The 26,076-nt window shown below is 50.6% G+C and overlaps 1 protein-coding gene across 2 annotated transcripts in view; it reads right to left on the reverse strand.

Annotated features, from left to right (window-relative positions):
- The window catches only part of NDRG1 (N-myc downstream regulated 1), a 54,156-nt gene that overhangs the window by 13,628 nt on the left and 14,452 nt on the right, over positions 1-26,076 (reverse strand). Inside the window, exons 3-9 of one of the 2 annotated variants that reach the window (XM_017646730.3) lie at positions 24,575-24,610; positions 12,217-12,322; positions 10,067-10,187; positions 6,869-6,931; positions 6,024-6,084; positions 4,921-5,007; positions 2,550-2,606 (exon numbers count right to left, since the gene is read on the reverse strand). In XM_017646730.3, the coding sequence (XP_017502219.1) occupies positions 2,550-2,606; positions 4,921-5,007; positions 6,024-6,084; positions 6,869-6,931; positions 10,067-10,187; positions 12,217-12,322; positions 24,575-24,610 (531 nt within the window). The remainder of the gene's footprint in view (positions 1-2,549; positions 2,607-4,920; positions 5,008-6,023; positions 6,085-6,868; positions 6,932-10,066; positions 10,188-12,216; positions 12,323-24,574; positions 24,611-26,076) is intronic. The other variant, XM_073230164.1, reaches the window with a different exon arrangement.

The raw sequence follows: 26,076 nt of genomic DNA on the forward strand, positions 1-26,076 counted from the left end.
GCCTAGGGAAACCTTCAGGAAAAAAGGAAACTGCTTCCCAAATGCAGTGTGATGTTTGACTATCAGCTGGTACCAGGAAGGGACAGAAACTGGCCTGGACAAAGAAGGCCTTTCTGGGCTCATGATCTCAGGAGTTTAGATCACAAGTCAGTGCTCCTGGACCTGGAGCGTGGTTCCATCACTGTCCCTTTTTTGGGAAAGTGCCTTAACCTCTCTGAGCCTTTAGCTCCCTCAAAAAAAAACAAAAGGCAGCATTGCCAGGGGGAGTAATATTACCTACTTCATCAGATTGTGGGATCTGAAACAAAAGCCCTTTGTAAACAGTGAAAAGTGATGCGACTCTTAGCAATTAATATTTTTTAATGGGGAAAGTTGAAAAGCTTTTTATGCTGGAAAAACAAAACCAACTCCTTCAATGGGTAGTTTTGCTGGAAAGAAGGGCAATGTCTGTTCCCCAAGGGGCAACCAGAGCCCTGCAATACAGCCTCAGCCTTCCTGCTCGCTGGCTCCTCTCTGAATGTGATTTGGGACACAGACAAGCCCGGAGCTTGCTCTGTTTCTCATTTGCACAATGGCAGATGCTGCAGGGTTCACCAAATGGCCAGATGTGATGAGCGGCAGCCAGGAGAGGGACGGGGCAAGGGGGGGCCGTGTCACGCCCAATCTATTGTCAAAACAGTCCACGAGCATTTAAGCAACAAAGAGCCCAACTGCTTATTAAAAGGAAAATCAGGAAAAATAGAAGAACTGTCCTAGGGTTTCCGTATTCTGATTTTTTTCCATATTCCTATCAGGTGGAGAAAATGCATCACAAACTATGAAATGAAGCATAAAAGAGAAACAAGGACCCAAGTGGACAGAATGGTGGTCCCCAAGGATAGGTCCACATGAAATCCCTGGACTCTGTGATCATTAACTGATTTGGAAAAATGGTCATTGCAGATATAACTGAGTGAAGGATCCTGAGATGAGGTCATCCTAGGTTGTAAATGGTCCTAAATCTAGTGACAAATGCCCTTATAAGAGGCAGAGGGAGTGTTAAAACAGACAGTGGAGGTCATGCAAAGACATAGGCAGAGACTAGAGTGAACAGCTACAAGCGAAGGAATTCTGAAACCACCAGAAGCTGTAAGAGGCAAGGAAGGATCCGCCCCTACACTGGGGGGCATGTGGCCCAGCAGACACTTGATTTCAAAGTTCTGGCCATCAGCACAGTGAAAGAATAAATGTCTGTTGTTTTAAGCCATCCACTTTGGGGTACTTTGCTACAGTGGCCACAGGAAATTCATACAAGGACACTGCACCCACCCCAGAGCAGAACGGCTGCTTCGCTGGGGTGTCATGTGGCCCCACATCAAATGGTCACAGTCTTCAGTGCAGAAGCAGACAGCGGTGAGTGGCCGCACAGCAAACAGTGAGGCACCTCCAGCTTGGCAACCCAGGGTCTTTCACTTTCTGGATTTGCAACAGACATCGTCCCCTGGGGCTCTGGGCCCCAAATGGGGACACAAAGCCAGAGTCAGGGGCATGCTGGCTGGGCTGACAAGTACAGCGGCATGGCTGGGCCCACCCGCAGTTTGATAACTGCAGGAACAACCCGTGGAGAGTCAGGCAACAGCAGACGCACGGAACAGCGGTGTCCTGCTCTGGTTACAGCAACGTGTTCTGGAGCCAGAGTCATAGGTTCCAATCCCATCCCGACCTCTCCCTGGATGTTAGACCTCACACAGTCACTCACCCTCTCTGGTCTCTGTTTCCTCACCCATAAACCACTTATAAAAATAGCATTCTTCACGTGGGTCAGAAAGCTCCTGGGTGGCTTCCGTGAGTTAACACTTGCAAAGCCCTTAGGACTGAGCTGGACACACAGCAAATTCCATGGATGTGTTTGTTGAAGGTTTTATCTGTAATAGCCCCAAACTGGAAATAACCCAAATGTCCATCAACAGGTGAATAGGAAAACAAGCTGTGGTACGTCCATTGCACGGAATACCACTCTGCACTAAAACGGAGTGAACTGCTGACCCCCCCTAACAGAGATGGATCACAGGAGAACTATGCGGAGTGAAGTGAAAGAAGCCAGAATTTTTTTTAAAGAGTACATACTGTATGACACACTTATATAAAGATCTAGGAAATGCAAAGTAATCTACAGCGACTGGAAGCAGACCAGGGGTTGCAGAGGAGGAGGGAGAGGAGAGAGGGAACAGGAGGAAGGTTACTAGGGCACAAGGGAACTTCTGGGGTGATGAATATGTTCATTGTCTCAATTTCAGGGATGGTTTTATGAATGTCTATGCATGTCAAAATTTGTCCAACTTTATAAAGATGTGCAGTATATTGTACTTCAAAAAAGCTGGTAAAAAAAAGCTTTATGTTAAAAAAAAACAGGAGAGTGAATCATTGGTGATCATGCACTAATGTCACATTACTTTGTGAGCAGCAGCATGTGGTCCCCACTAGTGTGTGCCTTGTTCTCATGAGGCTCTGCCTGCTGGGCAGCATGTATCCCTCAACATGATGACAGAATGGCAGGCCATGCTACTCACCTTCCCAAAAAGGTGGGATATCACCATGTCTGGAAGGGCTTGGGTCCAACCGGAGATCTAGGGAGGATGAAAATGTGGGATTAAAAAGCAGGCATTCGCAGTCGTGAGTCAAGGTTGGCAAAAGCCTCAGGGGCAGAGCGGCAGTGCTGGGCAGCCCAGCTCTCAGGTCTGAGGACGCCCCCTTGATGGGAACAGGTGCCCATCTCCAACTACCTACTGGACCTGGGGCCTCTGGAAGGCAGGACCTGAGTCTTCTCAGTTCCTTGTTCTCATAGAGTCCCCTGCACAAGAGATGCATGGCAAATGGGTGCTGAACAAAGACCCACCTTGCTCCGAGCTCGGACTGAGCCACAGCACACTGAGTCCCATCCTATTCTTGTCAGCATGCACTGAACAACCCCAGCTACACCCAGGACCTGCTTACCTCCAGCTAGCCTTCCTGTATTATTCTCCAGATTTTCCCCTTCAAGCCAGTTTCCTCCCTCTGAATATACTGAGGTTCCTTAAGACACTGATGGCTTTCTCCTTTCTACCTCTCCCCACAACAATAAGTATATAGCAGGAACCCCATAAATTCTATATTTACACCAAGAGCTCCATATGTGCTAGGTGTGCAGGGGGAGCTCCATACCTGTTAAGTACACAGCAGGAGCTCCATAAATGCTGGGCATACATCAGGAGTTTCATAAATGCTAAGCATATTCAAGAGCTCCATAAATGAGAGGTATACAGAAAGAGCTCAACAAATGCATCTTGACCAGCTGCAGTGTCAGGCAGGCATTGGTAAGAGAGAGAAGCTCTAGACCTGGGGGTTCCTCTACATTGGAGATCCTGCCACATCCCTGCTGTGTGGCCCTGGGCAGGCTGCAGAGCCTCTGGAGCTCAGACTTCTCATCTGTAACTGGGGTGCCAGGAACTGCAAAGTCACAAGGCCAAGGTGAGGATTAGGAAAGGCAACTACCCAGGTCACAGGCTCTGCCTCCAGTGCCTGACCCAAAGTGGACCCTTGATACAGGTCTTTTTTTCTCCCAGGGCTGGGGTTGAAAAGGAAGGATATGGTACAGCTATTAAAACCTCACTAACATTCCTCAGGCTCCACTTTAGCCAATGGTCAGGGTCCCACGCCCTCCATGCCTGGCTCAGAACAGCTACCAAGGAGCCAGACTGGCTGATTGGAATGTCACTTCCTTTGTTGGAAAATAAAATAAAAAATAGGGAGTGTGTTCCGCTCCTGAATATCATGCAGGTGGGAGGGAAGGTCTCCCATGTTCTGGCAGGAAGTTCCAGGAAGAAATGCAATATCAGAGTGGCCAGAACAGGGATGAGAAGTGGGGGGAGGGGCATGGCCCCTTCAGACCCCATGTTCCAGGACAGCCATCCCACACTTGGCAAAAACACACTTTGAAAATGAGAAGCCAGGATCACCCCAGCTTGAAAGGTTTTGTCCTGTTTCAATTGGAACAGTTTCCCCCTCTCCTTGGCAAATATACTGGTGCCTTTATGAAAAAAAAAAACAATAATCATTTTTAAAAGATACACAAAGAACCCTAGGACACCAGCCAGAACAGAGCTTCCCGAGGCAGCAGACCCTTCTCTTCCAGGCGGGACGCGTCCGGCCCTCTCTGTACTCCCAGACCTGCCCAGCTGTGTCAAGGCAGGCATCACCACCGGGTGACTGGGAGACCAGGGCTGCAGTGAGCAGAGCTCGGAGGTGAAGCCCGAGGCCCACAGAATCCAAGGGACGTGTATTCGATCCCAGTTCTCCCACTGCCTAGCTCTGTGCCACCCCTGACAGCTTCCCTAACCACTCTGAGCCTCAGTTCCCTCCTCTGCAGAATGGTTATGACATCCCCCTCCTCTGGAGTTACTGTGAGGATTAAATGAGGTCATGCATTTAGTAACAGAGAGGAAACAACACCTAGGGACACTCAACACATGACAGCTAGTTAGTAGTGCTGTCAAATTAAGTAGCAGAGAGGTGATCCTAAATACATCTATTTCTTTTTCATCAATAATATGTGGGTTCCTGAGATTAAAGGCCTTTGTCTTGTTCATCTTTTTATTCTCAGCATCTTAAGCAAAGCCCAACACATGTTAGGTCCCAGCCAATACTTTTTAAAGACCCAGGCTGTGCTTATCAAAGCTCAGGGACCAAGTCCCCATGGTATCTCTGGCTCAGACAGCAGTGTCCTGCCAACAACACCTTCTCAAGTCACGTTTACCATTCCAAGCAGAGCAGAGGAAGCCTGCTTCCCTCCCTGGGGCAGGTGGAGGGGCGATGGAGGGTGTGGCTCGCTCCTCCAGCGGAGGGGGTGGGCCATCCCCCTTGCATTCAGGGAGCGCACTGCCGGAGCCAGGCGCCTGGCCTCACCTTGGAGGCGGCCCAATCCATCCAGCCTTCCGCACAGGGGTTCACATTGATGAGGACGAGGCCCTCCACCATCTCGGGGTTGTTCAGCTGCGATTCAAAAACAGAGGTGAGAGAGATAACCTGGGAATCTGAGATACCGTGAACTTTAAACGTTGACCCAGAGACTGAGAAATGTACCAGAAAAGGGCCTGTGTGGGCCACTCTCAAGTCTTCAACACCACCCGCCTTGTATAACTAGTTTCCGGTCAGCAGACCCGGGAGTGGAGCACGGCGGGCAGGGGGAGGAAGCCACAGATGCGGAAGCACACATTCCTGGCAGATCTTCCCCGGGCAGTGCACCGCACCTCCCTGCCCCTCCACTTTCCCCCGCCTCAAAGTCAGACGGGGCACATGCTCCTAGGGACCAGTGAGAACTCTACTTGTAGGCAACCCATCTATCTCTCCCTACTACCTACCTACCTACCTACCTACCTACCTGAGAGACAGCTGAGACCTTACTTGTCTGCTCAGAGCCTAGACAGCCAGATCATTTTGTATTCATGGCGGCATTGCTAACGTCTAGCAAAGTCTAGCAAGTAACAGCCAGTCCAAATATGGACAGCTGAATAAAACAACCATGACCACATTTTAAAACAATTGTTTGGTAAGGAGACACACAGGACTTGGGCCCACAGTAAATGAGTGACAACTGCCTTGTAAACACATATCCCTGCTACCAGTTTAGAATCAGTCGGGATCCCAGAGTCCCTGAGTCCAAACACCGCACACCTGACACAGAGAACTAGCAGGAGAACATGCAGTGACCCGAGGCCCTGTCCACAGGGCTCTGCTGAGCGATCAACGCCATGGGAAAAGACTGTCTAGGGTGGCATTTCACCCGTGTAAAGACAAGCTGTCTGTACATGCCTGGTGAGTATGCACACCACACACACGCATACCCTAGAACACTCGGCCCAATGTGGACTGTGGCTCTCCATTGGGAAGCGGAATCATGGGCCATTTTTTTTTTTCTTTGGGTATTTTGGTGCTTTTCCATTTTGCTTCCTTACATTTGAATTAACTTTATCTAAAACATAATTTTAAAAAAATGCTGAAGAACTCACAGCAAATCGAGTAAGGATGTAGGCACCCGCTCCAGTTCCCATGCCAATAATGCTTTTCAGGCTGGAAGCAGAAATAAAAATTCATGTCACAGAAGAAATGAGCAACAAGAGCCCTGACAACCCTTAAAAGCTCCCCAACTCTGTCCCCAAGGGACCTTGCCTCTGCCAGCGTCTGCCCCAGTCATTACTGAGGGTGGCTGGCAAGCCAGACTAAGTGGGAACACGCTGCGGTGACAAGCCCTTGAGTACTTGAAACGCATCATGCTTTATGGCTTGACAGAGACCTTGACCTTGGAGAGACTCATCCCTTTTTCTCACTTTTCTCTCAACTGCTGCCCTGGCTGGCTCTGAGAGGCCATCTGACATTTACGGGAAGGTCCATTACTGCACTGCTTCCTCCCACCCCTAAGCTTTATTTTGGATTCTAAAACGTGGAGTGAAAATAAATTGGGCAAGCACTCTGAGGTATTATCATTGTACCAAAGGCTCAAGTCAGAAGGAAATGAGCACTGGAGAATAAGGGCCTGGAGAGAGAAATTCTGGGCTCTGGCATCCTTATTCCAGAATGTTCCATTACACTGAGAAACAATGGCAGAAGAGGGGGCGAGGAAAGGATGGGAGGCAGGGTGGTCCTCAGGCACCGTGTGCCCTCAAGAAGAAAACTCCAACTTAACAAGAGGTGGGCTGGAGGATGAAACAGGGTGTTCACCGAGTGTGGCCACTAATTTCTTTACTGATCTTAAATCTAAATGTTGTGTTCAGGTCAGATCAAGGCCAAAGAAGAGGAGAAGCTAGAAGTGAGACTTCTCTGCAGGCTGGAGGGGGCGCAGATCCCTCAATCTTACCCAAACTGGTGAAGGACTCCAGGAAGCATTTCAGCCAGCTGATCCATGGAGGGGTACATGTACCTGTGGAAAAGCCATGCAGGGGCAGTTAGTAGGAACCCAGACCTGACAGAAATGAATAATGCAAACACAGCGCACGTGAAGGGCAGGGACCAAGCAACGACCTGCCCATGTGCCCTGATGCCTCAGCCGAGCCCCCCAATGATACACACTGACCTACGCCACTGACCTATGTGTTCACTTCCTCAAACACCCTCTATGGATTGCTTCCCAGGCTCCAGGCCCCACAGCAAGCATCTCTAGAGCATTGTAAGTTCATCTCATCCTTCAACAACTTGAGGTTGCTGTGATTTTCCCCAAATATAAAGATTATAAATGTCACTGAGGCTGAGAGATAAGGGGCTTGCTTCACAAAGAGCAAGGATTTGGAGCCACAACTCATGTGGGCTGTGGAATTTCACGGCCCACCTTCTTCACTCACCTCCCAAAAGGTAATGCTTCCTGGCAATGTTCCAGGGAAGCTTCCTGCTGGTAGAGAGGTCCCTCCCCCTACCATCTTCTCTTCCCAAGTGATGCACTGGAAGGAGTCAGGGAGATCCCTGCAGAGCAGGTGAGCCGTCCAGATTAATTCGGCTTTGGCAAGTGGGTCCCCAGGGGCACACAGTGGTGCCTCAATTCACACATCCTCTGGGACCACAGCTCCTGTTAACTGAGGGCTGGGAGGTCCTCTCTGTTCAAAACTCCTTCATGACAGCAGCTACACAGGGGGGGTGAGGCCATAGAGGCTCACACTTGGGAGATCAGGGGATATGTGGGCGGCCTTGAGTCTGTGCATTAAGGCAGGGGTTTCCCCTTTGAGGAAACAACACAGCCTCAGATCACCAGCCCCTTACCAGGCTCTGGAAGAGGTTTCTTGTTCCCACTGCTCCCACCTTCCCACTGGCTGTGCCAATTGACAACCTCTGGCACTATATGGGGCCACTTCCTAGGCTGGCTCCTCCCTCTTGGCCAAGGACAAGTCTGCCTACCATGTGTGTCTGAACCCAGGTTTCGCCTCCCAGATTACCTACTGGTTCTGGGCCCACTTTCCCCTGGGCTTTTGCACATGCTGTTCCCTCTGTCTCCTCAGCAGCAAGTATGCACTTACCTCCCTGGAATTTACAGAAAGAAGGCCAAAGGCCTCTGCCCTGCCAGATGCCAACAACCCTAGTCAGAGTTCCCATGCATTCTCTCTCCTGTTTTCCCAGAAGGAACTTGAAGAGTTGAGCCTTTCACTAAGGCCTGGCCATCATCAGGGAGCCTGGTCCTTTTTTTTGAAGGTCCATAAGGCAAGGCTCTCTCTGTTAGGAGCAAACACCTGCAAAGATCCATGATCCTCTGAGCAGGTCCGTGGGACAGCGTTCAAGATGCCCCCTCAAAACCAGGGGCTCCAGGATGCTGGAGGGAATAGGGGTGATGCCGACTACAAGGCATTTCATGATGCCTGCCGTGGCAGAGAGGAATCAGAGCAGACATGAAGGAATTCTCGCAGAGCGATTGCTGGTCCTTGCTCATGCCAGGCTCCCGGTGCGGTCACGGGACACCATGTGAGCAAGGCAGAGTCCAGTACAGGAGCCGAAACAAGCGAGTGTAACTAACAACAAAGGTGACCATGAGGGAGGTGGAGGAGCTGCATGGCGACACTGACTGGGAGCCCTGTTCTGATCAAGTGGTCAGGGAGGGCTTCCTGGAGGAAGTAACATCAAAGGGGTCATGGGGTTTGAGGAGTGAAGAACACAGGAAATGTACTCTGAGCAGGGGGACCAGCATGTGCAACCGCTCTGGAAAGAGCCAGGAGGAGCCTGGCCTGTGTAGCTACATATAAATGGAGCCATTTTCTTTCTGAAATGGCCACGACTCAGTCTGGAGCCAGCAGCCCCCAAAGGTGATGCTGGGGAGGCCACTTAGGCCCCGGGGTTTCCTCCCTCCATGCTCCTGGGGTTGGGTACACAGTCAGGGAGCACCCTGATCCTACTTGCAAGGCCCCCAGGCATAAGAAGCTATTTCCAGGGCTGGGAGGAGCCTGCTGCCTCTGCCTCAGGATGGGGTGCTCTGCAGGGCCTGGGAGACCCCCACCAGTGAGGCAGAGCAAGCCAGGCCAGTGCAGACCGCTGTTCCCACTGGCCACACACTGGGACTGCCTGGTAATTTGGGGGAACAAGCCCCTGGCACCTTGGCCTCCCGGCCAACTGAACAAAAACATCCCAAGCCTCCCCACGGGGAGCTAAGAGCCACTGGGTGGCCCCGAGGCTTTCAAACAATTGCTTCACCCCAAGATGGATTTGCTGACAGACCTTTGGCTTAATCTTCTGGTTAACAGTTAACCACGTCCCACTGTATTAAGCAGCTTTGAATTTTTGGTGCTGGTCCCAAGAGCTAGATGTCCTGTCCCTTCTTCTCTGATAAAGGTTAATTATTAAGGATAATCCAGAACGCTAATAAAAAAGATCTATGTATGAATGCCGAGAAAGCCCCTCTGGAGTTCTCTAAACCTCAGAACCTGCTCCGATCCTGGTTTAATCACAGCCTGGCGGTAAGCCCCGAGAGGCCTGCCTCCTCCACGCTGGCCGCATGCTGGGGAGGAGCAGGCAGTGTCAACACCCGGGAACCAGCCCCAGGCTCCCAAGGGAATATGAATCTTACAGTCAGCAGACTGGGCCCAAACCCCACCTCCCCCAACTGAACTAGCTGTGTGACCTTGAACAAGGTCCTGAACCCCTCTGCACCTCCGTGTCTTCATCTAGAAGACGGAGCTACCACCACCAGCCGTGTACACCAGCCACAAGGAGTAAACATTAATGGCATGTGTGAATAAAAATTATAAAGCCTGGACCATGGGAAGTACTTATCAATATTACTTCCTATTTTTTGCTCTTTTTCTCCCCAGCTTTCTAGATCTTTCGCCTAACTACCCAGTCTTATCAAGGCCTCTCCTGCCTCTGTCCTGACTGGAGATGGATGGTGGTGATGGCTGCACACTAAGGCGAATGTACTTAGTGCCACTGAACTGTGCACTTAAAAATGGTTGAAATGGTAAAATTCAGGTTTTATACATATGCTGCAACAAAAATTAAAAGCCAGCCTAAAGCCTCCCCCACCACCTGTTTCCACCCTGCACGGCTTTCTCTCCCTCCCCTGGGGCACGAGACTCCCCCTTACCCCATGGGGAAGGATGCAGCACCGTCCTGCTGGCCAGGGGCATCCACGTGGCAGACAGCAAAGTGCTGGGTGATCTCCTGCATGTCCTCGGAGTTGAAGAGGGGGTTGTAGCAGGTTTTGTCTAGATAATGGGCAGGGAAGAGAGAAGAGGCAGAAATCAGGAGACAATAAATTAGGTTCCTCTGTGGCAAAGGGTATTCACCTTGTTTGTTTCACGCCTGTTCAGCTAGAGAAACAAACTTATGAGAAAGAAGCCTATCTTTTTTCCCCGTCTCACTTTCCTCTGGTAAGAAAAGGGCAAGACTAAGCCACGGGGCCGGGAAGTGGGCACGGAGGTGGGGATGGTCAATGAATTTTCCTGTACTTGCTGGTGGGTGAATGTCAGACTTCCAGTTGGTGCTGGGAAGGGACTCCCGCTGCAGCCCCCAGTCATGGCCATGATGGCCTTGGTGTGAGGTGGGGCTGCTCTGCCGAGCCTCTTTCTCTGGGTCTCCTAAACTCTCACACTGGGGATACTGGCCAGGGTACACATGATTTTCAAACAAGGAGCATAGTAAATAAAGCACGGGCCCTCCCACTTCTAATGAGGTCTTGGATGAGTCTCCTAAATGCTGAGGGCCTAAGGCAAAGAGAGCCAGCTGGTCACCAAACCAGTTCCCTTTTTCTCCTGGGCACACAACCGGACTCATTTCCTGGCCTCCCTTGGAATTGGAGGCAGCCAAAAGCATGTAAGGTTCACCATTTCCTCCTAGCACCTGCCCACCAACCCTCTGGCTTTCTCTCTCTTCTGTCATCTACCTGCCAGATGCAAAGGAGCTGGAAGAAACCTCTGAGGCCCCAGGGGATGGTGGAGCCATGAGCTGGAAGGAGCCTGGGTCCCTGAATCACCACATGGAAGATGTCCCACATCATGCCCGCTAAGTTGTTGTTACAAGGGTAAGAAATATATTGTGTTAAGAAATATATTGGGGCCTTCTGCTACAATAATTAGCTCACTATGGCTAATAATCAGCCTCTCTAAAATGGGGGAGTAAAACACCATAATTCCATTTCCTCATCAGGGTCCAGTAAAAGAAGGTGATAGATATCAAACGTACCCAGCCTGGGAACTGCTACATCGTGGACACAAGGGGGACACATAGGGGAAGAAGTGAGATCAAAGAGAAGTGAGAGTGAGCAGAGATGGTTTTCGGTGACTGACATCATCCCAGCCTCAAGCTATTCACAAACTATAGGAAAAAAATGTAAACCAGGTAGTCAGTCTGTCAATCAATAATCAAGGAAGCATTCAGTTTGCAATACTCAAATTCACAGAGATTCTTGGGAATCCCTGTCACTGCCTTCTGAATCATCACAGAAAGATTCACTCCTATTCTGTGTAATTTTAAAATTAAATAGATCTTATTCCATTAGCATATGTGAAAAACAAGGAGCACACATCTGGTCCCAATCCCTGGCAATCTCAAGAATTCAGTGTAGACATTTATAGTTAGCATAATCACAGCCAGGAAGTGGAAACAATTTCAAGTGTCCATCAGCTAAAGCACGTGTAAACAAAATGTGGTACATCCAGACAATGGAATATCCATTGGCATAAAAGAATGAAGTACTGATACATGGATGAACTTTGAAAACATTATAAACAAACCTGTCACAATAGACCACATATTGTGTGATTCACTTTGTAAAAAATGTCTGGCATAGGCAGATCCTTAAAGACAGAAAGTAGATTAGAAATTGCCAGGGGCTGGAGGTATGGGAGATTAGGGGTGGATAGGTAAATGGCACAGCATTTTTCAGGGTAACAAAAGTGTTCTGAAATTTGTGTGGATAGTTGTACAACTCTGAAAATACTAAAAACCACTGGACACATTAATTAATTCAAAGAAGTCACTGCCACATACAGACATGGTTGGGAGGGGGGTCCCTGAGTTCCCAGCACCCCCAGGCTCACAGACAGCTCCATGCCCCTTGCAGTGCATTCCAGGTCCTTCCAGCCTGTGGCAAGAGTTTTTCCCAGAACAGCTCCAGGAAGTCCCAGCAAAAGAGAAACAACCGGACTCCCCAGCACCAGTCCTTCCTAGCTGTCCTCTTTCTCCACCCCCCATGGGAACTGGCTCACCATAAAACAGTGGCTCCTAGGAACTTACGGTTCATGCCAATGTCGTGGTATGTGAGGATGACAGGCCGGTTTCCCTTGGGGGTTCCACAGAGTGTGACATGAATAGAGCCATGTAAAGTCTCGATGTCCTGTTCCTGAGGAGAGACAGCAGACAGGGCTCCGTCATGAGGGACCTGCAGCACGAGCGTGGCTGTGATCACTGGCTGCACAGACCCAGCGGGTTTCCGACTGTTTTGAGGAACCACTCCGAAAACCAGGGAGGAAAGGGAAAGGAGAACTCAACTGGGAGGCAGAGGAAAGAGTCCTGGTTCAGACAGGGCCATGAACTACACAAAACCTTTTGAAGGCACCAGCCCAGAGCATCTTTCTGCACAGGACCTTATTTTCTCCATCTGGAAAACTGAGGTTATCAAGGCATAAGCCTCCTTGATTAGCTGTTCCCACATCTCACCTGTCCCACAGGTTATTATACCTGTGATGGACATCTGATGGTATGGGGCTGCACCAAATTCACTCCCTACTTGCAAGGACAACCCCCAGTTCCCTTTGGGAATCATCACACTCTCACCATCCATCCTAGAAGGTCTATTGACAATGATTCCTCCCTAGCTGCCAAGCCCAATTCCTGCATGGCACCTCCCTGCTATAGGACTGGTTCAGGGGAGGGCACATGAGTCGGGTCAAGCCAAAGAGAGCCAACCACACTCACTTCTAGCTACTGGGGAAATGGATTGGACTTGACCCAGCAATGCTGAGAGGGCTGGATGTGCAGCAGCCATATTGTTACCATGAGGCTGGGGCCTGTCTGAAATCACAGCCAGCCCAGAGATGGAAAAGAGAAAGAGAAGTCTTGGTGACAGCATCCACTGCCTGGGATTCTCAGTCACATGGGCCAACAACCTCTGAACCTCCTTAAGCCATTTCAAATTAATCAATAGAACCCTAAACAAGGCCTTATCCATTTCAGACAGCCAGGTCCTTCTTCTCCTGGTCAAGGCCATTCTCCAGCGTGTATCTTCCTATTGAGGGGCTCATGCAGGAGTCACCCCACACTTTTCAGTACTAAACCACAATTTTGTTTTGTTTTTGAAGAGCTAAAGACCTTTTCTCTATGCTGAAAAAAAAAAGTCCCCTTGCCTTGATCCCAAGCACCTCAGCTCATTCATAGACCAATTTCTCACTTTCAACAAGGGGGTGGTTGTGAACCTTTATCAGTCCATCTCTTCTGCTTGACTTCAACCCACACCTGTCTTGGGTCCCCACCTTCCTCCAGGTCCTCAGAAGCTCAAAGGACCCTCACTCTGCCTGAGCGTTTTCCCTGAGGGCAGTGACCTCTCCCTGTGAAATGCTTCCTGCCTGGGTCCCCACAACCCCATCAGAGGTAGGGGGCAGGGACAGCCAGCCTACTGAGGACAGGACACCTTCTGAGTGCTGGGCACAATGCTGAGCCATTTCCCTCTGCGTTCTTCATCCCTACAAGACCCCTCAAGGGTGGCATGTCCCTGAGCCATCAGATGGTGACACTGGCTCAGGGAAATAAAAGTTGGCCACCCAGAGTCACACGCAGGACCCACCCAGACTGTCAATCTCCTGCTTCTTTCTCTCTCACACTCCAGAGGCTCAAAAAGTCAAACCATGTTCATGCCTCAGGAAGCCACCTTAGACACTCAATGTTATTTTCCCAAGAAGGAACACAGAATCCAGAGGCCATCTGACCTGATGACAGAAGCCACATCCATTGCTGCCAAACTGTGGTAGAAAGAAAGGTCAGTACCCACGCTTCATGGGTGAGAAGGGACAGGCCAGGCCACTTAGGAGCCCAGAGGACCTGGGCAAGTCACTCTTCCACAGCTCTGTCTGTGCAATGGGGCAGACCTAGGACCTGCCACCCCAGGATGCTGGGCTGCCCACAGGACACACCACAGGGGCTGTGCCCACAGCCCCTGGTCCCTGACCTTCCGAGGTAGGGTGATGTGGCCACACACACTGTCTATGGGTTGCAAATCAAATCTCACCTCAGCTCACTTCTTTCTTATGAAACTTAAGCCAGCCCAATTTTATCCAATAAACATTTATTAAGCACCTAGTATATGCCTCAGTCCCAGGGTGCGGTGTATACAGAGATGAGTAGATAAGAACTCACAAACTGGTGGCAGGGAGTGGAGTGGGCCCCAGGACTGTGGCAAAAGGCACCAAGAGCTTGCCTGAGACACACGAGGCACCCTGGGACAGTGAGAACGAGGCTCTAACCCACCAGGGGGCCCAAGTGCCGTGGAGGGTAGCCAGGGTAGGCCCTCATTCTTTGAAGTTGATGGTTGTGAATCGGAGGAACTTGGCTCAGGATTCTTAGGCTCTATCTCCAGAGCAGGAAAGTGCAAAATCTGCCATTTTTACTGCTTCTTCCCCACCCCAGGCACAGAGACACGGGGCTTCCAGCCCCCACTCTGAAGACCCCTAAAGCTAGCAAGGCTGAAGTTAGGAAACCAAGGGGTACGTTGCCGCGACTGCAATCGTGCCTCTGTGAAACAGAGAGTGTAACAGAGCCCCCTTGGGGAGTGTGGATGCAAAAGGTGACAAGGAGGGGAATAAACAGGCCATGGCACAGAGGACCCCCTGCTCCCTGTTAGTGACTGGACCCACCCCCAGCACAGGGGTCCTCCTGAGCGACCTGCCTGTCACGGCAAAAAAGTAAGTCCCCTGAGCACAGACATGGCCCATCTCCTGGCCCTTTCTCTTCCGCTCACTACCCAACACCTCACTCCTGCTGTGCGATGGGAACAGCCCTGGGACCTAGACCAGCACTGGAAAAATCCACAGGCAAGGAAACAGCAGCCAGGCCCCGGGTGGGGGCCACAGATCATCTGGTGGGCCCAGTCCTGGCCCTGAGGCCTCTGGGAGAACAGTGGGCCATTGTGAGGGCCACATTCTCTATTGTCTCCCCAGCTGACCCACATGGCATCCTCTAAAAATAAGCCAGGTCAGGCAGTGTCCCCACCAGCCTGGGGACATCAGGGTTCATTCAAATCCAAGCTCTGCTCTTCCCCAACTCCCTGAGACCCTGGGTCCCCACTTGTGAGACAGGAGTGAGCCAGCTCAGCAGAGGAGATGCCCCTGTGGTCTGGAACACAGGACCGGAGGCAGGGGGATTCTTCATACAGAGTAGCAGGGGATTTTAATGTGGTGCTTGGACACCACCTTGGTGGCAGATATGAGCCACCCAGCCCAGGCTGGCACCAAGGGCAGGGATGGGTGACGGATGTGTCCTTATCTCTTTGGAGGCCTTAAAATTATATACCCTTGGTAGCAGATCGGTCCATGAAGACAGGGGCTGCCTCTGCCCATTTACTGTTACAGCTTCAGATCCTGGCACAGCTGCCTGAGCACACTGCCAGGCACACAGAAGGTGCTGAGAACTCGCTGGGTGAAGATCCGAGACTTGCGTGATCACAGCAAACATAACTTCTCTAGAAAGTCCACTGACCTACTTTGGATTCAGGCTGCACTCCACCCCTTAATTAGCTGAGATTCTCAGCAAGTTCCCCCCACCCTGTAAAGCTCCCAGGATTGGAGTGAAATCTCCAAGGGTTGAAGTGAAATCTCCCAGGATTGGCATGAAATCTCCCAAGATTGGAGTGAAATCTCCCAGGGTTGAAGTGAAATCTCCCAGGATTGGCATGAAATCTCCCAAGACTGGAGTGAAATCTCCCAGCATGGGTGTCAAATCTCCCAGGACTGGAATGCAATCTCCCAGGATTGGAGTGAAATCCCTAGGACTGCATGAGCCTCTCAAAAAGTGCAAGTGACATAGTGAAGGTGTGCAGGTATGGAGCTGTTTCCTACACCTAAAAGAGGTAATTGATAAGATTCGCTAAGAGCCCGCCTCACCCACAGCCGTGGGCAAGATTGTCAACCCACTACCCAGCCGAAGGAGCTGAGGAGGCTTCCCCGAGGTCACATGGCTTACAGTGGCAGAGCCAGGGTTAGGGCCTGGCCCTCCTGGCCATCATGCAGGAGTTGGTCCCCACCAGCCCTCCCCTGAGCTCTGAACCCACCAGCCCACACAGGTGGGAGGAGGAAAGGCACGCATGGTCTTCCTGGTGCCTAAGTCCCATTCCGTAAGTCACACAAGCACACATGCACACAAATGCATACATACACACACATGTCACGCATTCATGCATGTGCGCGTGCACGTGCACACACACACACGGTTCCAAGCCAGCCCTCGTGCTCTCTCTCCACTGGCCAAAACCAAGAGGACTGCCTGAGACTGGAGGGAAGAGTCAAAACACTCACAAATACCAGCCTTTGTGCTCTTCAGTCCCAAGGGAACATTCGGTCCTGTCCCTGTGAGGATGAGTCACCACCCAGTGTCCTGTGGGAGGAACCTGGCCTGCATCCCCACCCGGGTCTCCCAAAGAGAGGGCACCGAGGGCCCCCCTCTGGCCAGGCCTCCTCCCCCAACCAGACTCCCACCTCAGCTCTTCCACATTCCACGCCAGGTCTCAAAAATCCCTGCCCACAGGATCTGATCCAGCCAGGGCCACACAAGAGAGGTCAACCCACAGGTTTTGCTCTAGCCTCCTCTGGAAGAATCTAGAAAGCTACTCCCTCAAAATGTAGATGGGATGGCAGGATAGTGGCCATAATCAGCTATCAAGTCTGACTTCAGGCCATGCCCAGAGCAGTTTACAACCTCATCCACACAAACAACCTACCGGGTACAACTGTCCGTATGGTACAGATGAGGAGACAGAGGCCCAGAGGGGGTGAGTAATTGCCCAAGGCCACACAGCTGTCATAGCCCAAGAGCTGGTCCATGTCCCAAACCTATGCTCTTTGGTGTCTGTTTTACATTCTGTGCCAGGTGGTACATGACAGAAGGAAACCTTTACTATGTAATGGGCACCATGACTCACTGAAGAGGGACATGGTAAGTCAGGTCTCCCACGGATGTGACTGTAGCTACCTTTTTCTCTTCCCAGCATCTCCCAGGACCAGCAATCCACAGCCCATTCTGGGAAGCAGTGTGAGTGGCATAAAGAATACAGAAATAACACCTGTCCTCCCATTCTCTCCCAAACATGCACCTGACCCCAACCTGCGGCAGGTCTGGCAGGTGTATCAGACATGAACAGGCCTCGGCACAAACACTACTTCACTGGGGAGGCCCTTCTTGCAACCCACTGTACACACCAGGCAGGCCCTTGTTTTCTTCTTCATAGCACCTCCCCCAAGGACAAGTATCTGCTCCCAGCCACCTCCCCAGCCTGCCACCAATCCCTAGGTTTAGTCTACAACTCCTGTAAACTGGTAAGGGTAAAATGGCATCTCTCCCGACTGTCTCACTGCTTGTAAGCAGCTGGGAGTGAAAACAGCACCTACCACTAAGTATTCCTTAAATACTTACTGTTTTTGCTGCCAATCTGGGCTCTGGAGCTTTATAAACCATGGCAGACTATGTTGGTTGGCCTCCCAAACATTTGTTCTCTCCTTTATGAAAGGATTCTCAGCAGTGTGCCTGATAAAAATTTTCCCTTTCCAATCTCTCTTGTAGTAAAGGATGGTTCAGCAAAAAGTGGGCCATTATTTCCTGCCAGTGAGATCTCAGCAGAACTTGCTGGAGTTTAGAGTTTTTAAAAAGTCAAACTTGGCCTTCTGGTATTTTCCTTTCACCCTTCCATCCGCTTCCTCCCTGGAACATGGGCAAGATGCATGGGGATTCAGCAGCCACCTTACGAGGCTGAGTACAAAAGCTATGTTCTCGGGAAAACAGTGGAAGCTGGGCGGAGTCTGGGACTGGGTGACATTCACAGCCTGATTACTAGGCCTTCTAGATCATCTAGAACAGCAAGGATTTCCCTGTTTAGGGCAGTTTGTTGAGTGATACTAATCCTATGAGACACTCACCATGTGCCCTAGGCCAAGTGACCATACTTCTCTGGGAATCCCTTCCCTCAGCGGTAAACTGAGGTTAACAACAAGCCCATGTGCTCATGGAGCTGCTCCCAAGACTACAACCGTGACAGGGACCAGGAGGTGTTTTGTAAGTCACAGTGTCTCCCCTACACCGGTTGTTACAGGCGCCTGTCCCAGAGATGGCTAATGCGAAGCCACAAGCACCAGTCCCAGTGGCTTAAGTTAACTGGCAGGCTGATCCCGGGAGCTCCTCAGACCAGCTGCTGTGCCTCCCGCCATAAGCTCCCCTGACCAGCAGACCCTGGAGTATGCTGAGCGCTCTGGACTCCGGATGACACACCGCTTAGCCGGGCTCTAGGTCAGCTGGTGCGCTGGGCTGCCCCTCCCCAGTCTTGCAAGCCTCAGTCAAAGTGCGCTGATGGAGGGGACCACCCAAGGCAACAGGCAAAGAGGGCTGATTTTTGCTAGTGAGACACAGCGGTAATTAAGACAAGGCTTGTTGAGACAACAGGCAAATCATGAGAACAGAGGCCCAAGAGAAAACGCCAGGGGCTTGTCCCCCCACCACCACCTTTTTGTAAGTAACACATGCCTCCCCATCTTCCTGCTTCCTAGGCTGTACCCACAGTGGGGCGGGTGGGGCAAGGCTGGCATGGCTGTGCCACTGATTTAATCCTTCCCGTTAATTAAGGAGTACATCAAGACTGAAGGATGATGGGAGGAGTATACCCACACGTAAGGGCAGCCATCTGTTTACTGAACAAGTACCATAAAGCCTGTGCTATAAGGACAGCCGTCTCACAGATGGAAAATGCCAGCCTCTGGGGCTGAAGCCCAGCCCCCAAGGGCTCACTCCTGCAGGTGGTGGAGCTAAGATTCAGCGTTGGCCCTTGGGCCTCCTGATTCCCATCCCAGCCCCTCTGCAGCAGGGATGCTGGTACATCTAGCAGATGAGGTCGCAGGGAGGTCAAGCTGGACCTGTGGCTACTCCCTCCATTTCCCTGGGTTCATAATGCTGCCATCACATTGTGAAAAAGGGAAGTTACAGATTCAGGAAAAGGGTTGCAGTGGGCGGGGTGTCAGCCTGGGAATACAGCGTGAAGCTGGGACCCACACTGATGGCCACATACCTCCAGGAAAGAAAGCAGCAGGAGGAAAGCCCTCCGTGGATTAGAGGAAGAGAGAGAGCAGCGCAGCAGCTACCCTTGGAGCAGGGCGGGGGGAATGGGGCCTCTGCTTCGAGTCCCATGCTCTGCTTATTTCATGCTCAAGGTACCCTAGGGACAATGTTACCTTCCCCACACCGACCCCATTTTTAAAGATTAGAAAACTAAGCCCTCAGCATGTCGGGCAACTGGCCAAGGACACACAGTTAGCAAAATTAGAGCTGACCTGAGCCCGCTTCTGCCCAGTGCCCTCGTTCTGCGACACTGGGAGATGGGTGTCTACACTAGGTCGACCTGACAGCCTGGGCTGGACAGCCACGGGTGCTGGGTGGACGAGGAGCTCCCCTCCCACCCTGCCAGGAGCACATTCCTTGGGAACCCCCAGAGGAGAGCGAAGAGGCACAGCCTCATTTGGCCCTGACCCAGATGAGCACTCCGGCCATCTGTCACTTGGGGTTTGTGCTAAGTCCCAGTGGCTTCTCGGGGGAGAGGGCCTGGGGGTGGGAGGGAGAGGATGGGAAATGGTGGGATGAAGATTTCCAAGCCTCTGAGTTCTGCCCACCTTCAGTCAGGGGGCATGGAAACAAGACGCAACTGTGTAGAAAGAAAGAAATTATAGAAGGTCACCATTTCCATTTTCCCTGTGAGCCTATCTGCTTCCAAGAGATGAGAAAAGTCAGCCCCCACAATAGTGATCAGATGCACCCCCACCCCAACTCTGCCAGACTGGGGGCTCTTGCGAGGGAGCCGGACCTCAGGAGACCCTTCCCCACCCCCCACCCCAGCTTTCTCAACACCCAGAAGTCCTGTGGGTAACATCAGCTCATTGCCTATAAGCTCTGGTGAACAACCAGACACAGATTCCCATGGAAACCAAGTGAAATCAAACTATCTGATTAACTATAAAGATCCAGGTGGAAGGAATCAGAAACAGCAAATGCAACAGGAGAGGCGATCTGGGGCTGAAGGAAGACCGGGTCTGGCCCGAGCACAAGGAGTGATGGGCAATGGACTCAACTCTGATGCCCCCGTCCCTCCCCAGCTAGTCATACAGACTTTCTCTCCAGTCGTGGTGACTACTTCAGGCTTTGTCATCTATCCCATCACTGGGTGACACTGGGTAAATCCCTTAAGTTTTCTCCGGGCTTCATTTCTTTAACTATAAAATGAGGATGGGCAATAGCATTTCTCCTAAAGGACTGTTGTGAGGATTAAATGAGATGATGCAGGGAAGTTTCTTGGCAGAGTTATTAGTGTTGAGAGGGCAGCTAGTTCAACTCCCGTGACTATTACATATCTAAGAGTGTGATGGGCTGAAACTCAGGGCTCTCTCAATAGCACCCTTTGGTAAGTTTTGGTAAGTTTCTTTAACATCTCCAAACTGGTTTCTCATTTTGGCAAGAAAGCCCTGGGATAATGAAGGAAGATGAAAATACTCACTTGCTCCTTCCCCCCTCTTCCCTCTCCTAAACGGCCTTCAACAAAAAGCAGAAGGGGTAGGGCTGGATCATAAATCATCTGCCAGTTCTGATAGTCTTGGGGTCTAGAATTCTAGCCAAAGAAAATAAGCCAGAACCCAAAATACTTCCACCTATCTGACTCATCAAATTTGCAAACACAACTGTCTAGATCCTGATGCCAGAACCTTCTCTGCAAAGTCAGATCAAACGGCATCCTCCCCACAGCCTCAGCACCGCAGGCCAGCAGCCTACCCAGCTCTCTGCTCTGAGGGTTCCAGAGCCTCTCCAGGAAGCTGGATGAAGCAGGGCCTTGAAAGCAGCTGAAAGAAACTCACATGCTCAGGCACCAATTGATTTGCCCTAAAACATCACCCAAGCCAAAACAAACTGCCCACCCTGAGGTGCTATCAGCCCGGGAGAGAAGGTCACGGTGCCATCTGCGCTGGCAGCTGGGATGTCTCCTGGGGCAGGCTACCCAGCAGCTCAAGCAGCAGCACCCCCCCCAGTTGACCTCTGGGCTACAGCTTGTGTTTTGATTAATGTCCCCCCCTCACCCAAAAAAGAAAATTGACTACTTTGGGAAAGGAAGAGTGAGTCGGCTTGAGTTAGTCAAAATGCTGAAGCAGTAAATCTTTTTCAAGAAATAATTCTGGCTGCTTTTGGACACACACAATAAGGCAGCTTGGATTCCTTAAATTTGAGTCCCAGTCCTTAACATGCCCAGAGGGGGCTGCATTTCAATGAGCAGCAACGAACAACTAAATGCATAGATGACAGCAGTTTGCCATTAGGGCGCACAGCTCTTGATCCTACGTCTGCTCACCCTCAACGGGCTGACCAATAGCCCACCAAAGTATTGTTCAGATTATTTGCCTGGTCAGGTATTTTTTTTTTTAAAGAAATTACAAAGGTGAACTAGAATCTCATCCATAAGGACCCTACTGGCCCTTCTAGGTTTAGCACGGCAATAACACATGATGGTTGAGAGACATGGCCAGTGTCTGACAGAACTGGGTTCAGTGGGGTCCCTCGACAGCTGCTGGACATGGGAAAGCCTCAGCGTCTTCATCTGTCAAGTAGGGATGATGGTACAAGTCCCAAAAGATACAGCAAGAGGGTGTGGGGACGCCCTGATCTCTAGCCTGGCTCAGTGGAGGAGGGCACTGAAGTCCACAGTAGGCAGGAGATTGCCATTTTGCTGGAGACCCCATGTGAACGCTGAGGTCTGGGTGTGCTGGCCAGTCCCTGGGCTGGTGTACCCTGCAGCCACCCTTGACCAGGCACTGTCATCCTCTGCTCCCAGCCCTGTGAGCAGAACCTCGCTGGGACCCGGAGAATACACCAGCATACTGACTACATGTTCTGAAGAAAATCCCACAGTGACCCACCCCCACAATCTTGGAGACTCCTGAAGTCTGGAGGAAAGCTTCCTAAGTATCATGAGTCAACTAGATCTAAGAGCCAAACTCAAATTAATATAGTTTTATAGAAACTCTCTGTTTGGAAACAACCTTGACGAAGTGTCACTCAGCACTTAGAGTGCAAATGTTGTGATTCATCGTTAAGATGGAGCCTTTTAGCAGCTTACTGAAGAACAGCTCGTTCTCCCCTTGGCAGGCTCAGAATCCCAGCCAGAGGGGTCCTCTGCACGTTCGGCTCCCTGTGCATGGAACTACCAGTTCCTAAGCCTCTCCTGGTCATGTGACTGGCTCCACCTGTCACTCAGGTCTCTCAGTTCGATGTCATCTGCTCCAACAGCCTGTGCTGTCCCCTCAACCTAAGAGAGTGCCCATCTCATCAGCCTGTGCTATTGTCTTCAAAGCTGCCAGAGTAGCTGCAACTGTCACATTTGCTTAATTGTTTATGTTTGTTTCCTCCCCCTTCTAGGGAGTCAGCAGTGGTGGCTTCAAACATATACTCTGAAAACACACCCCCTGAGTTCAAACCCCATCCTACCCCTTTTCCAGCCCTGAAACTTCACGCAAGTTACTTAACCTCTCAGTGTGTTGGGTTCATCATTTGTAAAATGGGAACAGGGGTGGGTATCAGATAGCATTAGACATATAAAACATGCAATGCACTCAGAACCATGCCTGGCACGTTTTCAGTGCTCGGTAATGCTGAGCTATTAATTTAGAATTTAAGTTCCTGAAACCGGGATCACTGCCTATTACACTCACCACTGTATCCCCAGTACATCAGACAATGCTAGGCACAAAGCAGGCATTTGTTAAAGAACAAAGGGATGACAATCAAGAGGGAAAAATGCTCCCACCTCACAGGACAGCTCTGGGATTCAGTCCACGTTGGAACATGATGTTGCTTGATTTATCCTACCTCCCCCAGCCTCTCTGAGGCTGCCTTTTGTGGTCCACTTTGCTGAAGTCCTGAGGGTGCAGCACCCTTGCTCACCCCATGCTGAGCAACGTCAAGTCAGCCTGGGCCCATTCACGGGGCCAGAGGTCCTGATCTGTGGTCTACCAAATACCGGTGTCCTGGGATGGGAATGCACAACAGCTTTGCAAATGATTGGAGTAACACAAAAGCGAGGAATTCTCTTCACAGGGACCAGATAAACTATGCTTTCTAGGTTTCTCCAAATCAATTACCAAGATTTTTAAAGTCTGTAATAATCACATGATCCAAGAACTCCGTTTCTGGGTATGTATCCAAAGGATTGAAAGCAGGGTCCCCAAAAGATACTTGCACAGCCATGTTCACATCAGCATTAGTTACAATAGCCTAAAGGTGGGAGCAGCCCAAGTGTCCGTCAACAGATGAATGGATAAACACAGTGTGGACTACACACACAATGGGATATTATTCAGCCTTAGAAGAGAAGGGAATTCTGCCACATGCTATAGCATGGATGAACCTTGAGGACATTATGCTAATAAGCAAAATGAGCCACGCACAAAAGGACAAATGCTATATGATTCCACTTATACGAGGTACACAGTGCAAATTCATAGGGACAGACATAGCGTGGAGGCTGACGGGCTGGGAAGAGGGAGGCATGGGGAGTTAGTATTTACTGGGAGCAGAGTTTCAGTCTGAGGGGATGAAGAGACCTGCAGATGGATGGTAGAGATGGTTGCACCACAGTGTGAACACACTTAATGCCACCAAACCATATGCTTAGCTTAAACATGGTGAGGGTGGTAAACTTTACGTTACATGTATTTCACCAAAAATAAAAAAAAAAAAGGCCTCATGATGGAGTTAGTAGACAGGATATGTTATTGTCCCAACCCTGATTGGGAAACATCCCACCAGGGTCCCCCCGCCGTGTGGGGCCCCCACAAGCTGCAGTTAGAGCCCAGAACTTGCAGTTCCTCAGGCCCTGCCCCACCCCTCAGCCAAGAGAGGCCAGCCTGATGTCCTGAAAGCTCTTCTTAGACAAAGCCCCAGGGGCACCCTCACCCTCACGCCAGCCTGGAGCAGGGGCACACCCAGTGAACCAGCGAGGGCTGGACTCGTTGTCCCAAGCAGAGCCAAGAACATCAAGGCTTTGCTTCTGTTCCTCCCACCGCGGGATCCCAAGCCCACCCAGTGCCTCGTGCTCCCCTGCACCCCCCACGCCCTACCGGCTCTGCAGGACTGAGCGGGCTGTGCCCACACTGCTCCTTCAGGCAGCGACAGGCTCCTGCTTCCTTGGCCAGAACACAGCTGGGCTTCTCTCCCGGGAGAAGGAGCAGGGTGTGGGGAACTAGCTGAGGCCACTTCCTTCTTTCCCCTGGCCCCAGCATCTAACAATGATCTATTTCAACTCAGTGGGAGGAAGAAGGAAAAAGAGAAGGCAGAGGAGGGAAGGGGAAGGGAAACCACAACCTCTACTTGCCTGAACATCAAACTCTTGCAGGAGGCCAGTGATCGTCTGTGGAGAGACAAGAGAGGTGGTCAGTTTCATCAGTTTCCTGCTGCAGAGAAATAACGCTGGAACATACAGGCCTCTCCAAGTCTGAGTCTCTATCTGCCTTCCCTCCTCTGTGGAGTCTCTTTCATTCCTGACAAAGAGAGACTTTTCATCTCAAAGAGTAGGAGTCCAGTAGAAAAGCGGACACATTAGCTGGATTCCTTTGACTACAACCTTGGTGAAGAAAATCTGGAGGTCTAAGCTGACCACAGACTTGAGAAACAAAGGATTATAACTGCCCATTAACTGATCTCCCAGACTCCACCCATGGGTTACCCTTCCAAGACTCAAACCTGACCATATCACTGTCCTTAAATTTTTTCCATGGCTCCCGGTCATCTGAATTAAAGTCCATTCTCTTATAGGTGGAAGAAAAGAGCAGAAACCTCTAAGCCTTTCTCTCAAACCAACAATTCTGAGTTTTCCACCCAAATTCTAACTTTCACCAGAGCTGTCAATGGCGAGAGGGGCCCAGGAAGACAGGAAAGGATCCTTGTTCCCTGGGGAGCAGTGAAAGTGTAGCTCAGAGAAGGAAAGGCACTTGGCCGGTGTTTCCAAGAGACATTGCTGGCACGTTTTCCTCCCAGCCCAGAGATGGAGTCCTATGAAAACTAAGCCCCAGCCAGACCCATCACCAACCAGGAAAGAAGACAATTCAGCAGAGCAAAATGCAAAAGAGGTGAAGGAAGTAGAGAGAAGCCCCTACGGGACAGCCAGGGGCTGGAAAATGAGATTAGAACAGATTGCCTGCTGCTGGAGATTAAAACAGCTTCACAGCTTCCTGAGTCTGGTAAATTCAGGTGGAAGCAAAGGTGGCTGACACCTACTGTGTGTGTATGTTGGTAAGAGGAAGTAGAAAAACCACCCTCTACAACCCCAACCTTCAAAATGTCCCCAGGAGTAGTGGCATCCAGATGGAGGGCAGATATCAGGAAGAACTTTCCCACCGCAAGTCTAATTAAAACCACTTCGCTAAGGCAATCTAAGGAATTGAAAGGTTTACTCCCATCTAAACCTTCAAAGCAAAGATAAATATCCACTTAGAGATAGACTGACATGTAGCCTGGAGCTGATCATCTCTTAGATGTTTGTTTCAGAAATTAATTTTTCTAACAACACCAGTAGGCTGCCTGAAATATATAAATACTGTGTTTAAAAACGCATTTACCCTTGGACCCGGCAAGGCCCCTTCGGAGAATTTATCTAGAGCTGCACCTGCACATTTATGACATAAAGTGCATGTAAGGTCCACAGCACACAAATACCCTGAGTGCTACTGGTAATGATGAAAGGTTGGAAGACCCCATGTCCACATAGGGGCACTAATCAAAAAATCTTGGTGGGATTCTCTGAAGCTGCAAAGAGAAAAGCTAGGGCTCTCGGACTGATGTTGGAAAGGTCTCCAAGCTATGTTGTTAAATGAATAA

The sequence above is a fragment of the Manis javanica genome, chromosome 2, assembly GCF_040802235.1.
Source record: "Manis javanica isolate MJ-LG chromosome 2, MJ_LKY, whole genome shotgun sequence".
Classification (NCBI taxonomy): Eukaryota; Metazoa; Chordata; class Mammalia; order Pholidota; family Manidae; genus Manis; species Manis javanica.